This window comes from Peromyscus maniculatus, chromosome 1 (assembly GCF_049852395.1).
Source record: "Peromyscus maniculatus bairdii isolate BWxNUB_F1_BW_parent chromosome 1, HU_Pman_BW_mat_3.1, whole genome shotgun sequence".
Classification (NCBI taxonomy): domain Eukaryota; kingdom Metazoa; phylum Chordata; class Mammalia; order Rodentia; family Cricetidae; genus Peromyscus; species Peromyscus maniculatus.
This window is the reverse complement of record NC_134852.1, coordinates 165,558,398-165,577,408: the sequence shown is the minus strand read 5'-3', so window position 1 is coordinate 165,577,408 and position 19,011 is coordinate 165,558,398. Positions and strand designations below refer to the sequence as shown.

At 36.0% G+C, this 19,011-nt stretch overlaps 1 protein-coding gene across 1 annotated transcript; it reads right to left on the bottom strand.

Annotated features, from left to right (window-relative positions):
* Positions 1 to 2,303: 2,303 nt before the first annotated feature.
* Positions 2,304 to 3,248, bottom strand: LOC102923784 (olfactory receptor 5B12-like). The gene has a single exon (XM_042270635.2). It carries the CDS (start codon positions 3,243 to 3,245, stop codon positions 2,304 to 2,306), a length of 942 nt encoding a protein of 313 aa, XP_042126569.2. The 5' UTR covers positions 3,246 to 3,248.
* Positions 3,249 to 19,011: the final 15,763 nt, after the last annotated feature.

Sequence of the window (19,011 nt, the reverse complement as noted above, 5' to 3'; positions counted from 1 at the left end):
GACTATGCAATCCCACATGATTATATATATATATATATATATATATATATATATATATGTGTGTGTGTGTGTGTGTGTGTGTGTGTGTGTGTGTGTGTGTGTTTCTCAGAGGTTCATGCACAAAAAAGGAGGAAGTCAGGAGCAAGGAAGAAGTTAATTAGAAGAAGAAAGGGTAGAAATAATATAAAGACAGTAGTCATTTATGAAATTCTCAAAGAAACAAAAATAAAATTTACTCATATTTCACAAAAACAGCCAGAGGTTAAAATGTGTCACACACAGGTAGGCTACCTTGTCCTCCCTCCCACTCTCTTCCACTCCAGTTCCCCTAATCTGACAGCTGTTTGTCAGAGAGAACACACTTCCTTCAGCCATTTAAAATTCTTTTGAAACTCACCATTTCCCATGCCTACTTGCTTCCAGGGAAACTTTAGCCAACATAAGTGCTTCTGCTCTCTCTCCCCATTTTCATTCCAGCTGCTCAAGCCACATACAACCTCCAATATTTAGAGAAATCCTACATCCTGTGTACAATCTGATGAGTCTTCTTGACTCTAGATCACTTGCACTATATCCAAATTCCAGGTCCACCCCTGTCTTCACATCTGTATGCAGAAACAACTTGATGATTCCCTGGAACCTTATTTGCCCATGCCATCCCCAGCCCCCTTGCTTTATCCAGGCAAAATAGTTGGAAGCAACGTAGAATCTCTCAGATCAGACACACAACCAAGAAAAGAAGTCCACATGCTCAGAATTCATCATTAAAACACAGACAATGTGTAAGACCAAAACTATATATATCCCCTAAAATTTCCTGGTCCTGCAGACTTGTATTCTATGAAAAATTACCTAGATGAATACCAGGACAAACAAATTTAAAGGAAAATCATAAAACTTATGAAATGGTTCAAAGCATTTAAATAAGACATCAACAAACAGCTTAATGAACTTATCAAGAATAGCAATAAATACCTCATTGATTTCCCAGAAAACCCTAACATATATGCATGAGTAAGATAACAAAGACAACCTGGGGGTTTTAAATCTGATTTCATTAAACAGATAGAACTATTAAAGAGAAGTATAGCTGAAATGAAGATGGAATCGAAAAACTCAATGGAAACCTCAGAGTTGAATATACAGTCATCATGAAGTTTTTGGCAATTTGTAGCTGCTGGGAGAGAGAGACAGTTCTCTCTAAAAATGTAGCCACAAATAAGTTTACCACACCCCAGTCAAAGCCATTCGATTATATTGAATACACAAATTTGGTCTTGAAGTTTTTAAAAAAAAGGGCACATAATTGGATGGGTATGGAAGAAGAAATGTTGAAAAAGCAGTGGTGAATATTATCTCAATACATTGTATGAAACACTCAAGAAACTAATACCATTTTTATAGAATATTTGAGAATTTAACTGTGATATCTATCTATCATCTATCTATCTATCTATCTATCTATCTATCTATCTATCTATCATCATCATCATCATCTGTCTTGTCTATCTACTTATCTATGTATGGTTTGCCATCAATGCAGCTGTATTTTATGACTATCTTGAGAGGTGAGCAAATGTTTATTCAACCCATTCAGAGCCCTAGTGAAAGACTGAAGAAGCAATTCCAAGTATTGCTTGATGAACCCATGAGCTTAATGGTGACTGTGATTACACAAGTGTGTATGAGGAGTTGTCTAAAGTAACATGGGTATTGCTAAAACAGATTCACTTTTAGAAAGCCCACCCAACATGGGTAACCACTCAGAAAGAAATTTGAATTCCTTGAGGTCAATAAACAACTTACAAGAAGCTTGGATTTAGAGTCTCTTCTTGCTAGCATTTTTTAACTGTTGGAGTTCTAAGGACCTGACTGTGAGAATTGTATCTTTATAAGATCTGGAGCTGTGCAAGTTTCATTGTCATCTTAGGTCTTTTAAGTTTTTTTTGAGACATATGAGCTTTTACTTTTTTATATTTCTTAAGTCTTGTAGCCTCTCTCATTTTCAAGCACCAGTGTTTCAATTCAGAGGAACTAGTTATAGAATAGAAATTCACAGTGTGGTGTTATATGGAGTACTGTAATATATAGGATTAGAATATCTGATTTTTAAAATTAAAGTGCCTTATTTCAGTAATAAAATATCCAAAAATTATCTATACCTAGTCAGAAATTAAAAAGTATGAATAAAAAAGACTTCATCTATGACATATCTATTATGAGGAATTAAAGTAAAAAATAATTATAACAAATATTTATAAACATCTACTTTGAAGTTTTATATCATTTTCAAAGACTTATACTTAATTGACTAATTGTAGTGAAGACAATGCTTTCACAGCAATCTTCTTGAAGGCATTCTTGACCTCTTTGTTCCTCAGGCTGTAGACAAGAGGGTTTAGCATGGGAATGATCATTGTGTAGAACACAGAGGCTACCTTGTCAGTGTCCATGGAGTGACTAGTACTGGGTTGTAAGTACATGAAGATTATTGTACCATAGAAAATGGAAACAGTGGTGAGGTGGGATGCACAGGTGGAAATGGCCTTCTTCCGGCCCTCAGCAGAACGCATCCTCAGTATTGCAACAAAGATAAGTAGGTAGGAGCTTAAGATAACCAGTAGAGTTAAAGTAACATTGAACCCTGCCAACATGAACAGTATAATTTCATTATTATATATATCAGAACAAGAAATAGCCAGCAATGGGGGAATATCACAGAAAAAGTGGTTAATCACATTGGAATGACAGAAGGAAAGATGGAAAGTGAAGACAACATGGATGGAAGATTGTAAGAGTCCACTGATGTAACAACCAGAAACAAGCAGGGCACATTTTGTAGTTGTCATGGTGATAGAGTAATGCAAGGGTTTACATACTGCTACATAACGGTCAAAAGCCATTGAGGCAAGCAGGAAAACTTCAATAATTGCAAAGGCTATGAAGAAGAACATTTGGGCAGCACATTCATTGTACATGATCTTATGTTCTGTGAGAAATCCTTCTATTAACTTGGGAGTGACAGCTGAGGCATAAACACAGTCTACCAGTGAGAGGTTACTGAGAAAAATGTACATGGGAGTGTGAAGTCTGGAGTCCAGGAGAATCAGCATAATCATCCCAAGGTTCCCAAGCAGTGTGGTCAAATAAATAAAAGTGAAGATGATAAATAAAGGGACTTGTAACTCTGGAGCATCTGTTAACCCCAAAAGAATAAACTGAGTCATCTCTGAAGTATTCTGCATCTGTGTTATATAGGAATTATGATAGGCTCCTAGAATGAAAGGGGAAAATGAAAAATTATTCTACATATAACTTACCATGAAATTTTATATATGACCAAGTTCTCTAACTAAAATGTGGTCATCATCTAGCATGAAGGAGCCTACACTGGATAGAACTCAGCTGAATTAAGTCACATATCTGGGATTAGTACAAATATAGACTGTCACTTCTTCATTATTAATAGAGTTTTTTAATTTATAAAGTTAGGGTTTCTTACAGTTTCCTGGTATAAGATAATATTTATATTACTAACCCTCAAATGACTGATTTGTTATTTGCTAAATCTTACAAACAAATACATGTCTAAAATATACTAAAAGTTACTTGGCAGCAAGAGCAATTTAGGAACATACAATTAACTTTGCTATATTTTAGTAGCAAAACTTATCTAATGTATTTCCCATCTCTGAAAATTGCACCAAGTTTAACTCACTAGCTGTAGCTATGCAGTGATTTTAGGGGCTACTCCATGGATACTCTGTTTTATCTCTAGTTTTCCAAGGTCTTCTTCCCTTGGATTCTTCTCTTTGAACTATGAACCAGATGATAACAGCTTGCTATATGAATCATATTCTTTGTGAGATTTAGATATACAGAAAACCTAGAAATCTGAGTGTAGCTTTTCAAAAAATAAAAGCAATTTTAATTACTCTCTTTACATATAATGGGCTTTATTTTTCACAGAGGCTAATATTTTCTATTGCTATCACACAAATCTGTTTTATTTGTGTTTGAGGAACAGTAGATTACAAAAGACTGAGTTACATTTTTTCTCTCTACAGAATCTATGTCCTCAAACAACATGTATTTCATGGTGTACACTGTACCATTTTCATTGTGGATCAAGTAACACCTGACTATGCAGCTACAGTTATACATCAGCCTGTCTCTTAACCTGAGAGCTACTTTCAACTTTGGAATTTGGGGGATACCAATTCCTCTACATTAATAATCATTTATATTCAAGGCAACAGACAATGTAATTTATGTTATTCTATTAGATGTCCATGGTGAAATTCATACTTCTTCACAGGCTATATCTGTACCTACATTAGAAGGAATATATAAGTTCTTACAAGTTATAAAAGATTCTAACATTTTTAAAGCATGTAAATCATACCCAGTACCTTCCTTGCTCTTTCTCATCTTTTCCTGGTTTCCTCAGAATGTTCAGCTCACAGTACTAATGTCTAACAATTGATGTTCCCAAGAAAAGGGACCTAGCAATTGACATGTCAAATGTACTTTGAAAGTCTTACAGCTTTCAGAAATTAAAAAGGAGCTATAATAAGTGGACTACTAATGCCATAGAACATTATAAATATCAGAAAATTAGAACATGGTCTCCTTCTGGAGTGAAAGTAACACCCCAGAACCAAAACTCCTTAGAGTAGAAGGAAGTCTGGCTACTCTACAGCAGCATAGTAGTACCAAGGGCAGTGGTCCAAGAGTGAAAAATTATTAGTATTCTTTTGTCTATGACTCAGCTGTTTCCCCTTTCTACCCATTATATTGATTTTTGGTGACAATTATGAGATAAAAATGACTGGATATTTTAACACCATTTACACATCTAACTACTTATACATATATATTTGTTACTACTTACTATTGAGCTTGAAAGAGACCCCTAGAAGTACAAAGGTGGCATGTGAAATACCTCATATGTATAGCATAGACCTAACATCCGTATCCAGAAAAGCACTTTGCTGGTCTCCTTCTCTACAGGTTCAGCTCTGCTGTGAACTGGAAACTGGTCTCTTACCATTGCCAATAATAAGGCAGAGAGCATAAGCAGTATATGTATCTCATGGGGAAGAGTACACTTTGTGTGTCTCTGGAGACATATGAACTTACATTGATTCTTCAGCCTGACCTTGATGGAGACAGCAGAATACAGTGTTCATATTCTGTCTAACAGCACTTATGAAGATATTGGGTAATAAATGTTTAGAAGGAAGAGCATCCATTTATTAATCACAGATGCTCCACAACCAGATTGTACACACAAAAAATTGAAAGCCTCACTAAATTTTTACTTAAGCAACATTAGTAACTTGTACAAGTGTTCTGATATTAGATTTTCACAAACTTAAGAGATGGCCCTAAGACAGTTTATTCTCTCATTTTAAGCATTGTAAAGGAGAGATGCATTCATCCTCTCATGCCATATGTAATTTGAGTATGTATTTTTCTTCTTATGTATTTAAAAATTTAAGATTTCCTTCATTCTCCTCCAGGCTCTACTCTTGCAAATCTCCCTCAAATCCCCACTGAGACTTTATCTGAAACTCTCCTGATATATCCTCTGTACCACCATCAATGCCCTTGTCTACTCTGACTAATCAAACCAGAACTGCAGCTGGCCTCTAGCCTTCCTATAGGACCCATCATATTTGCAACTCCCACAGTTCACTTTCTGCATTTCATCAAACCACGCCACACACTAGACATCTCATTGTTTAGCCAGGTGAGTCTCCCTGTCCTTCCTCTTTACTCCTTCTCCACAAAGCTCAAGGTCATGCCCGAGTCCTACCTATCTGGTGTCCAAGCTTAGTTTGGACTCCTCTGCCTACAACACAAAACATCTGTAGACTTTGCACAGGACACTCTCTAGCTAGCTATCCCCCAAACCAAAAGAACTTCCTGCATCATTTCTAACCTATACCCAGGTAGATCTACCTCCATACCCAAACTTGGACAATCAAGAAAATCCTGAATATCAGCTCAATTCCCTCTGTTCATCTGACTTCATTCCACCCAAATCATTTTCCTAAACCTACCCACACGTTCTACATTATTCCTCAAACTGCTCCATATAAAACTTAGAAATAACTAAAGAAATCCACTTTTTCATATATCATTGCAAAATATCAGAATGTGAAAGAACATGCCAATATCTTTTCTTCAAAACATATCAGATCTATAGAAATGTTTACCAATGGGAATTTCCTATATGAACATCATGACACAGAATTTAAAGAATAATCACAAACTATATCAATGAATTCAAGGAGTTTAAAGAAGACACCAAGAAGCAGTTCAGTTAAATTAAGAATAAATAACTTAAGGAGAATAATCATCTGAGTAATGAAAACACAAACAGAAGGCTGATAGAAATGAAAAAAGACAGTTGAAGAATTGAGAATGGAATTCAATGTGGAGGTGGAGATAGAAACACTGAAGACTAAAGCTAAAATGAAGATGGAAATGTAAGTCTAATAACTAAACTAGAAAAAGCAAAGTAGTTTACTAGTGTAGCCTGAAGCCATTCTCTGTCCTGCCTAGTCTTGCAGTCCCATAGCCATTTATAAAATAATTACTCAGAGGCTTCATATTAATTATAAACTGTGTGTTCTATGGCTCAGGCTTATTGCTAGCTAGCTCTTACATCTTAAATTAACCTATTTTTATTAATCTGTATTGTGCCATGTGGCCGCAGCATTACTGGTCTTTTGGCATCTTGTTCCTTGGGTGCCTGAATGGTGTCTGACATGTCTCCACCCTTCTTTTCTCTGTACCTCTGCTTGGATTTTCCTCCTGGCTCTTATTTTGCCATACCATAGGCCAAAGTAGCTTTATTTATTAACCAATGGTAGCAGCATATACACAGCATGCAGAAAGACCTTCTCACAGTATTTCCCCTTTTCTTTCTAATGAAAAAGGAAAGTTTTCATTTTAACATAGTAAGATTACAAATAACAAAACATTTATGAAGTAAGAATTACAGTTACAATATTTAGTCTATGTGTATTTGACAAGAATATAGAAAGTATTCTGTCATCTATACTATCTCCGTGAGTGTAAAGTTTCATATCTAATTTATCTTTTATCAAAATTAAAGAAAATTATAATCATAACCATCTAGTCTTCAACTCCACCAAAGACCTCAGAAGGATATAATATTACCTGAGTAAACAGGAAGTGCATTGTAAGCACTTCAAAACTTTAGAAATGACAAAAGACATCTGGTTGCCTGGATAGTCACCCAAAGTACTTTTCTAACATTGGTGCATCCATCCTCAGCTTATATGCCTAGAGTATCTGGAAGAATTTTCAGTGAAGCAGGGAATTTGAAGAATTGTCCCACCTATTTGGCAAAGGTCATCAGTCACTCTCTTCTCTGTTCTGCAGAATGTCTGGCAGTTTCTTCTGTGAAACAGGTACCTGAAGGACCATCCTGCCTTGTTTTGGCAAAGTTCAGTGGTCATTTCTTATGGGTCCTGTATGTCGAGTTTGCTTAACATACTGTCAAGCAGTCCAGGCAGTGTCTTGACAAATGGCTAGCCTTTGCCACATTGAAATCAAATTCCATAATGAGTTTCTTTGATCCCCATATCCTCTTTGAAGTAGTTGATGCTGCCAGGAGCTGGCTTGTCTCACTGTCCGGAAAAGCCTAAGTTCTTAAAACATTTTAAATGCCATATTCTGTAGGTCTTTGAAGTTTTTGAAGATTACCTAACAATCTAAAATAAATCTCTGCATATCTGGAAAACCTGACTAACATGACTATAAATTCAGGTATTATAAATGACTACTAATTTGCAATGATTATACAGATAGCACATGGGAAATTTCCTTGGCTTATTGCCAAGTAATAGAAAAATCTTTCTTCAAACCTTTGTTATTAACATGTTTTTAATGAAAATTTGAGGCTTCTAGCACATTTCTCCATATAGCTGATCAATTTCATCATTACCTTGTGCTAAAGTGCATGGTAGGCCTCTAAAGGTTCTGAAATGTGTAATATACCATGGATAGTTTCTATTTCTGAATACATGTTGTCATTGAAAAAATAACAAAGCTAATTTTGAATCATTTGTAATAAGTTTAGCAGTTTCAATGTGTAAACCAACGCTTCAGTCATGTTGAGTGTTAGTAACTATAGTAAGATGTTTTGAAAAATCTAATAATACCATGGAAAGCACATATAATTCTGACTTTTTAAACAATCATAAGGATTTAGAGACAATTTACTTATTTTTCATGATATAACTAGTCTTTTTTGATTCATTTATATCAGTAAAGAATGTAGGAGCTCCAGAAATTAGTGTTCTTTGTAGTATGTGAGAGAGACTCCAATAAGTTTATATAAATACTGAAATTTCTTGCTTTGGGCACAGTTATTGTAAAACTCTCCCAAGAAATGAGAACAAACTTCTTGTCAATGTTCATTTTTTGCCAATAGTGAGATTTAGCATTCATAAAGGTACCACAATTTTTGATGGATCTGTTGCTGATAATTAGTGAAGACTCAAAGGTTTCAATTGAGAAACCTTTTATCATAGGTCTTTAATTTTTTATTTTGTTTTTGTAGTAAAAATATATTCATTCCAAGATATTATCTTTTCTCTGAATAAGAATTCCTGAGAAGAATGAGTGCATATAGTATGGTTGGGATACAATCAAATCCTGGGTCCAAGTGATCCACATGTTCATCCTGAAATTTTTTTTTTTTCTACTGAAGCAAATTCTCTCTCAGTCCCAACTGATAATTTTCTTGGACTATTTAAGCCCTTATTATCTTGTAAGGTTTGAAATAAATTACTCAGTTTTTGAGTTGTTAATCCAATTGCAGGCCAAAGCCAATTAATATCTCCCACAAATTTTTGAAAAATTACCAATTCATAATTGATTTATTTTTTCCTTTATTTTATTTTATTTTATTTTATTTTATTTTATTTTATTTTACAATACCATTCAGTTATATATAACAGCCAGAGATTCCCTTGTTCTCCCCCTTCCTGCCCCCCCTCTGCTTCCTCCCAGCCTAACCCCCATTCCCACCTCCTCCAGGCACAGCCTTCCCAGAGGACTGAGATCGACATGATAGACTCAGTCCAGGCAGGTCCAGTCCCCTCCTCCCAGATTGAGCCAAGCGTCCCTGCCTAAGTCCCAGGTTTCAAACAGCTAACTCATGCAATGAGCACAGGAAACGGTCCCGTGCCTGGATGCCTCCCAAACAGTACAAGCCAATCAACTGTCTCAACTATTCAGAGGGCCTGATCCAGTTGGGGGCCCCTCAGCCTTTGGTTCATAGTTCATATGTTTCCATTCGTTTGGCTATTTGTCCCTGTCCTTTATCCAACCTTGGTTTCAACAATTCAGTAGTGACTTAACATCACACCTGAAAGCTCTAGAATAAGAAGAAGCAAAGTCTCCCAGGAAGAATAGACGCCAGGAAATTATCAAAGTGAGAGGTGAAATTAATAAATTAGAAACTAAGAGAATAATACAAAAAATTAATGAAACAAAGAGTTGGTTCTTTGAGAAGATCAACAAGATAGACAAGCCCTTATCCAAACTAACCAAAAGACACAGAGAGAGAATACAAATCAACAAAATCAGAAAAGGGGGGACATAACAACAGACATTGAGGAAATCCAGAGAATTATAAGGTCATATTTCAAAAACCTCTACTCCACAAAACTGGAAAACCTAAAAGAAATGAATTATTTTTAATGGTTGTGGAAAATATTGACACAAAGTAGGGCTGTTTAACATTCCTTGTGACAAGACCCCCCCTACTGCCATCTTCTAATAAGTAGACACTGAGAAGGAAAAAAAAATTCTCTATCCTACTGTGGAATAATGCTTTTTTTAAATTTTACAATACAATTCAGTTCTACATATCAGCCACGGATTCCCTTGTTCTGCCCCCTCCCGCCCCCCCTCCCCTTCTCCGCAGCCCACGCCCCTTTCCCAGCTACTCCAGGGCAAAGTCTCTCCCAAGGACTGTGATCGAACTGGTAGACTCAGTCCAGGCAGGTCCAGTCCCCTCCTCCCAGGCGGAGCCTAGAGACCCTGCATAAGCCCCAGGTTTCAAACAGCCAACTCAAGCAATGAGCACAGGAAAAGGTCCCACTGCCTGGATGCCTCCCAAACAGATCAAGCCAATCAACTGTCTCACCCATTCAGAGGGCCTGATCCAGTTGGGGGCCCCTCAGCCTTTGGTTCATAATTCATGTGTTTCCATTTGTTTGGCTATTTGTCCTTGTGCTTTATCCAACCTTGGTTCAGCAATTCTCACTCATATAAACCCTCCTCATTCTCGCTAATTAGACTCCCGAAGCTCCACCTAGGGCCTAGCTGTGGATCTCTGCATCCAGATCCCTCAGTCGTGGGATGGGGTTTCTGGCTTACTGGCACAACTATTAGGGTGTTTGGTCATCCCATCACCAGAGCAGGTCAGTTCGGTCAGTTCAACCATTGCCAGCAGTCTATGAACTATGAACCACAGGCTGAGGGGCCCCCAACTGGATCAGGCCCTCTGAATGGGTGAGACAGTCAATTGGCTTGATCTGTTTGGGAGGCAGCTGTGCGGTGGTGCCGGGTCCTAGGCTCCTTGCATGAGTTGGCTGTTTGAATCCTGGGACTTATGCAGGGACGCTTGGCTCGATCTGGGAGGGGGCACTGGACCTGCCTGGACTGAGTCTACCAGGTCGATCCCGGTCCTCGGGGGAGACCTTGATCTGGAGGAGGTGGAATGGGGGGTGGGCTGGGGGGAGGGGGAGGGGGCAAGAGGGGGAGACCAGGGGAATCTGTAGCTATTATGTGGAACTGAATGGTGTTGTAAAAAAAAAAAAAAAAGAATGTATTTTTGGCCATTAAGGGGATGAAATCATCAGGGGAATCAGGGTGAAATCCCATGTATACAAGCACTAGGTACCTAGGGAGATCAGCCTATGTTAATGATAAGTATCTGATTGTCCTAGTCACAGAAGTATCCCATACCTTTTGTAAGCGTTTAATCCAGAGCAGGTTTTTGATGCAATTGTGGCTTCTTTAGTCTGAACAAAAAACCCATTGTATTACTTTCCATGGCTTGAGACATGATAACCAGAGTACATTGGAAATGAATTATGTTTTTTTTTTAGACTTAACCACTAAGAAAATCAGAAAATACAAGATCATCACAGCTTGGTTCCTGGGAATACTCTACAATAGTGACCTGGTGAGAAATGGCTACGAAAATTTGAGATAAAGATGCAAAAGAAAGGTTTTAACTCTAACATAGTACCTATATACAATAGAAACAATTATCAGGTCAGAAACATTTTCACAATGTGAAGTCAATTTCTCTTTGGCAAATTTGGAGAAAATACTCTGTTATTTATCCTATCTTGGTGAGTTCAAAGTTTTATATTGGAACCACTTACTATAATAACTAGTATTAACAACATAAACATATATTTTTATACCTTAAATAATTTTCTTACAACTTAAGCTTTTATGTCTCTCATACTTTATAAAATTTACATCTATTTTGCAAGTTTCTTTTCTGAATTTGGTAGGAAAGAAAATGGTATAACTATCTAGTCTTCAACCCCCACCAGAAACCCAAGAACGATAAAATATTACCTGATTAAAAAGGAAGTACAAAGCAAACAACTGCTAAAACTATAGAAATGACAGAGACAACTGGATTTCTGGGCAGTCACCCAAGGTTACTCTACAACATTGAGGTACCTATCTTGAGCCTATAGGCATAGACTATCTGCCAGACTTTTCTATGAAACAGGAATTTTGAAGGACTGTTCTAACCACTTTTGGCAAAGCTCATCAATCACCTTCTTTTGTATCCTGCTTGTCCAATTTGGACAGCAGACAGTCAGCAGATGAAGCAATGGCAGTATGTTGCCCAGTGACTAACTTTGCCACATTGAAAGCAAACTTCATATGGTGCCCATTATTCTTTTTTGTTTTAAGTAGGTTCATAACTCCAGGAATAGAATTATCTCACAGTCATGAAATAGTTTATTTTATTAAAACATCTTAAATACCATATTTTGTAGATCTTTGAAGTGTCTGAAGACCAACTATCTATCTAAAATAGCTGTGTTTAACCTTAAAAACATATCATGACTACAAGTTTGATTGTTATAGATGGCTAAGTACTAACCTGAATTTGTTAATTATTGTAAACAGTTTGTAATAACATTTTTCAAGGACTAGAACTTTACATTATCATTTTAATGAGCTACATAGGTACAACACCTCAAACAAGAGTAGAAGCATATATAAGTATTTTATAGCAAAAATAACCTTAAATCTGTATCAATATAAAAAATAACCATAAACAAGAGAGGAAAATAGTATACAGTACCATAAAACAAAAATAATCTTAAATTTGTATCAATATTTGAAATCCATATAATTTAAAATATTTGAAACTAGTAGACACATTTTAGTTTAAAAGTAGATTCAGTACGCTACCCTTTTACCATATCATTCCCATATTGCTTTCTTTATTTTTCAGAAAGACATCCCTGAATCTTATCTCCTTTGCTTAGATTCCTCCCTTACAATGACCATTTATTTAGGCCATACCTGATGATTGTTCATACTTTATATATTTTATTATGTTAGAGTTAAAAATTCTCAAATAACCCAATAAACAATGACAAACATTCATAACATACCTTTTGACCAAAAACCATCCAACTGACCTTTTAGAAATATGGGCATCATGCTGCTAAAATTACTTCCTATATAGTTTTGGGGTGATGGCATCTTTAGAAGACCTTGGAATTCCAGAGATAATGGTCAAGTCTGATAATATAGCTGCCTGTTGTCCAGTCTATGTGTGATAAGAAAGTGTAGGGCTTATCTGAAGTCCTAGCTGTAGAGGTCTCTGAGGCTGGACCAGTTTAGCTAAGTACTTCAAATTTTTCCTGAGCAGTTTGTAGTCCAAATGTGATCTTTGGGTGGTGTTTTTGCCCACAATAAGGCAATTTCAGCATATAGTAAAAAGTATCAAAATTTCTTTTGGGTTCATTACTGTTAATTGACAAAGTCACATTTCCCTGTCGTAATCAATTCAGAAACTCTTATACACAGATCTTTACGTATTTTGTTTATGTCATCAAAATAGTCATTCTAAGATAATATCTTCTCTTTTTGTAAACGTTCCTTCTACTCCTATGGGGGTAGAAGGGAAAATAATGAAAATACAATCAAATTTTGGATCCAAGCAATTCCACCTGTGCATCCTTTAATTTCTTTCTACCAAGGCAAATTAACTCTCAGCCTCAGCTAATAATTTTCATGGAATATTTAAGTCCTTACCACCTTGTAAGTTTACATTTATTACTTAGCTTTTGAGTAATTGATTCAATTATGAGCTGAAGCAAGTTTATACTTCCTAGCAATTTTTAAAATAATTACAAATTTGTAATTGATCTCTTCTGGTTTGTACTTCCTGTGGTGGAATTTTCTGTAAAACCATATATATATATATATATATATATATATATATATCTTATAAACACCTTCAGCAACAAACCAGGATACAAGATCAACTCAAAAAAATCAGTAGCCCTCTTATATACAATTGACAAACAGGCTGAGAAGGAAATTAGAGATTCATCACCCTTTACAATACCCACAAATGATGTAAAATACCTTGGGGTAACACTAACCAAGCAAGTGAAGGACCTATATGACAAGAACTTTTAAGTTCCTGAAAAAGAAATTGAAGAATAGTCAGAAAATGGAAAGATCTCCCATGCTCATGGATAGGCAGGATTAACATAGTAAAAATGGCAATCTTACCAAAAGCAATCAACAGATTCAATGCAATCCCCATCAAAATACCAACACAATTCTTCACAAACCTGCAAAGAATAATGCTCAGCTTCATATGGAAAAACAAAAAATCTAGGATAGCCAAAAGAATCCTATACAATAAAGCAACATCTGGAGGCATCATGATCCCTGACCTCAACCTCTATTACAGATCTACAGTAATAAAAACATCTTGGTACTGGCATAAAAACCGACATGTGAGCCGGGCGGTGGTGGCGCACGCCTTTAATCCCAGCACTTGGGAGGCAGAGCCAGGCGGATCTCTGTGAGTTCGAGGCCAGCCTGGGCTACCAAGTTAGTCCCAGGAAAGGCGCAAAGCTACACAGAGAAACCCTGTCTCGAAAAAACCAAAAAAAAAAAAAAAAAAAAAAAAAACCCGACATGTGGACCGATGCAATCAATTGAAGACCCTGATATTAATCTGCACACATATGAACATATAATTTTTGACAAAGAAGCCAAAACTATACAATGGAAAAAAGAAAACATCTTCAACAAATGGTACTGGCATAACTGGATATCAACGTGTAGAAGGCTGCAAATAGATCCATATCTGTCCCTGTGCACAAAACTTAAGTCCAAGTGGATCAAAGACCTCAAAAAAAATCCAGCTACTCTGAACCTTCTAGAAGAGAAAGTAGAAAGTAGTCATCAATGCATTGGAATAAGAGATCACTTCCTAAATATAACACAAGTAGCACAGACACTGAGAGAAAGAATCAACCAATGGGACATCTTGAAACTGAGAAGCTTTTGTAGAGCAAAGGATACGGTCAACAAGGCAAAGCAACAGCCTACAGAATGGGAAAAGTTCTTCACCACAAACCCACATCTGACAGAGTACTGACATCCAGAATATATAAGGTACTCAAGAAATTAGACATCAAAATGTCCAACAGTCCAATTAAGAAATGGGCTATAGAACTAAACAGAGAATTCTCAACAGAAGAAAATTAAATGGCTGAAAGACATTTAAGGAACTGCTCAACATCCCTAATTATCGGGGAAATGGAAATTAAAATGACTATGAGATACCACCTTACACCTGTCAGAATGGCTAAGATCAAAAACACTGAAGACACCTTATGCTGGAGAGGATGTGGAGCTAGGGGAACTCTCCTCCACTGCTGGTGGGAATGCAAGCCTGTACAACCACTTTGGAAATCAATATGGCGCTTTCTTAGAAAATTGGGAATCAATCTTCACCAAGACCCAGCTATACCACTCTTGGGCACATACCCAAGGAATGCTCAATCATACAACAAGGGCGCTTGCTCAGCTATGTTCATAACAGCATTGTTTGTAATAGCCAAAACCTGGAAACAATCTAGATACCCTTCAACTGAAGAATAGATAAATAAAATGTGGTACATATATACTAGAAATTTGGTAGAATCCCCTCTTTGTATTTTTTCAGGAGCAATTTATAATCCCCAGCAAGGCAAAATTGTCTTTACCTCTTCAAATATTTTTTCTAAGATGTCTGCATCTGAATCAGCCAGTAAGATATCATCTATGTAATGATAAATTTTAGACTGAAGAAACTGTTTACAAATAATTTATAATGGCTGTTGCATAAAATATTGACACAAGGTGGAACTGTTTAATAATCCTTGTGGAGGAATTTTCCACTCAATCCTTTAAACAGGATGAGCATTATTATAAGTAGGCACTGTGAAGGAAGATTTTTCTCCATCCTATTCCTGTAAAGGTATAATTTTAAAAAAGCAAGTTTCTAATTCAATCACTATAATAGATCATCCCTTAGGTAAAAAAAGAGGTTAGGGAATTCCAGGCTGTAAAGAGCCCATTGGCTAATGTACCTTATTTAGGGCTCTTAAATCTGTTGACATTCTCTACTCTCCAGATTTCATTTTAATGACAAATATAAAAGAATCCCAAGGAGTGGTCAACATTTCTGTATGGTCAGCATTTAGCTGTTCCTATAATGGCTATCCTAGTGCCTGTAATTTTTCTCATGTCAAAAGACTTTTTTACCCTACTCAGTTTTGTCAGTTTACCATTTTAAAGGAAAGGAAGTTGGTACCTTTGAGCAACTATCTACTGTTGTGTCCTGCTTATGAACAACCTGAATTATCTGTTATAGTTCTTGATAATACCGTTTTTTAATTAAGAGATTTTCTATTCATTTTACATTATCAACCATGGTATCCCTTATCCTCTCTCCTCCAACTCCCAGCCTTCCCCCTCAACCCACCCTCCATTCCCACCTCCTCAAAAGCCAGGTCTCCGCCGGGGTGTCTCATGAGCCTTGTACATTCAGTTAGGTCATGTCCATTCCCTCCTCCCTGTACCAAGGCTGAGCAAAGTGTCTTTTAATGCTTTTCTCAAATGCATTATTTATTTCATGGTTTGTTTCTGATATTGGAGGAATGTTAACCTTTTTTTTTTTTCCATTGCTACAACAAATCACATCTCCATAAAGTCATGGGTATATTAGATACACATGGCTTTAATTTTCCTACTAGTCTTTCGGGGCCTATGTACTTTCGCCATCTTGCATTTGTTTTATCTGAGATAAAAGTCTAATTCCTTCAAGCTGAATACTCACCTCTAGAAGAGGCCAATCTGGATGCCAAGATTTTTCTGAAATTATTGTTTCATCTGTTGCTATGTCAAACTCAACCTTCAATTTCAATGCTATTAGTTTGTATTTTTAGCTTTCATTTGTATTTTTAGCATATACTGGAGCCCAGTTGAGAAATGATGACTCATGGACTGAGTTACTGTAATACTTACACTTTCCATTCCCAGTCAGCCATTGTTTGGATTACCTACACCTCAGCATGTAAGTCACTATAAGCCTCCTTTCTTTATGTATAGGGGTTTGGATCCTATAGATGCTGTTACTCTAGAGAATACTGAATAATACATGCCTAAAATATATCTCATCAATTGCTATTTCAATTTTATGTAATAGTTAGCCATATGCCTATTGTGGAAACACAGTAAAAAAATCTCAGAACAACTTTTGTGATTTGAACCTGTATTCTGTCAAATTTAAAACTCTGTTCTTAGCATTTGCATATGCACAATTCAGAGAAAATTGTCTTCAGAACCTAAAATTAACAGAACATTTTTCTTGTGTTTTAAGTCCATAAGTGATTTCTTTCCAGATATTTATTTTTCTAATGCACATTCCAAGTGATCGTGGGGGAGTCATTATTTGTTAAGTATGAATTATTTTATATGTGAAGTCTTTTGTTGAATAAATGTTCTTCTTGTCAGTTTTCAGACAATGCCTAAGTCAGATGAGTGTAAGAGATGGACATTAGTTCATTTTTTCCCTAGTTACCTTAGAGTTCATCAGGAAGTAGGGAGTGACCAGTGGACATTTCTTCTCTATTTTTTGGAAGATGATTTTCCATAGGATGAGGCATCTTGTTCTTCAGAATCTTGGTAGGATCTTAAACTTCATGACAGAAAAGATGGCTGAAGAGTATCAGGTAGTCTATGGATTTGAAAATGAACTATGGATGTGACTAGTGAAAGAGAACACTTTTTATATTTTAATGTAGTAAGAGGAGAGAGTGCATACCATTGAGTAAACTTTGAGAAATTCCTTCTACAGGCCCATAAAAAATGCAGCCTTGGATTCCTCTGATCATTCATTAAAGATACAGTTTGGTGGTTAATCATTCAAACATACTTCCTCAAAAACATTCACTCACTTATTTATCTTTTCATATGGTGATCCACTCTTATAGTTTTTCTTTATTTACTTAATTACTTAATAATTTTAATTTATTTTATTCAATAAACATTTTGTAATTTTGATTAACAAAACAACCCTGGTAGAGGGTATGAGTGATAATATAGCAAATGGAGCCAGAATTCAAAAGGAAATATTTCAATAACAGAGAGCATCTTAACTTTGAAAATTCCACCTTGGATATGGTTTTGGTTGAGCTTTATTAAGTTAATTTTAGCCATCCACAATACTATTTCAGTCATCTTTAAGGTTCTTGACAGAATCTCTCCTCACTTTTGATCTTTTGATCAGAGACTATTACAAGTCAAATTCAAAGTTGGTGGGTTTTGGGGAATTTGAGATCAATTTTCAACTCATTATTTTCTCTATTTCCAGAAATAATGCAGATATACTTACTTATAAATTCATTAGTCATATTTGCAAGGGGTCCAGCCTCAGCATGGGTTCAGGTTCTAAAAAAAGTAAGGGTTATTAGTGCAAGGAAAAATTCTGACCACCATGTGAATTGTACTCCAGTGGACCTGAATAGCTCAATTCATGTGTATTTATACTTTAACAGAGTTTTTTTTTCTATTGGGCTTACATGAACAGCTTTACTATTGCCTTCTATTTTTGACTTTTAGGAAATATATTATATTTTAAAATATACATCATAATCATTATAAAAATCCCCATTGTTCCTCTTTATGCTTCCCCAAATACACTTTCCTAAACCTTACATAACTCTATTCTGTATTTTTGCAGGCTTAACTAAATATTGAAGCAGACTCATCCTGCTCTTGCAGCAGTTATGTCAGCTGGCAGCTACTTGTGGTTACAATGTTAAAAAGTATTAGACATGGCCACAATGCTTTAAAGACAACAATATTCAAACACAAACAATTCTTTCTTGTCTATAAGATATGATGTTATGCAGTTCCCTTTTATATAAAAGGTTCCCATGTCTCAATCTCTCTGTAAAACTCCTTGATGAGGCAATCTTATTCCATCCAACAATATCATACTTCCTCAAACAATATAAGCTCACATGTATGATAAATATGGATCTACCCATCCCATATTTTACATTGCATCTTTTCCTCTTGGAGCATACTAGATCGTACCATTGATTCAATATACTTTGTGTCCAGGCAACTTACTTTCTACAGTTGGCACTATGTGTATCTCTGATGTTCCCAGTTCTCTGTATGCATGCCTTACTCTCCTTTCCAGGACTGTGAGACATTGTTAATATTCCAATTAACAATGGATCATTGGTTTTTTTTCATTCTCTCATATGTATCTGACTGTCTCTATTGAGTCAGAAATGCTCCCAGGACGAGGAGTTGTAATTAATAATTCCAGATAGGAGATTTGAGAAACATTAGCTCCCAGCTGAAAATTAAGGGAAAATATTCAAGAAAAAT

Coding starts and splice junctions, on each gene's coding strand:
- LOC102923784 (XM_042270635.2), bottom strand. CDS start 3,245: ATGCAGAATACTTCAGAGATGACTCAGTTTATTCTTTTGGGGTTAACA.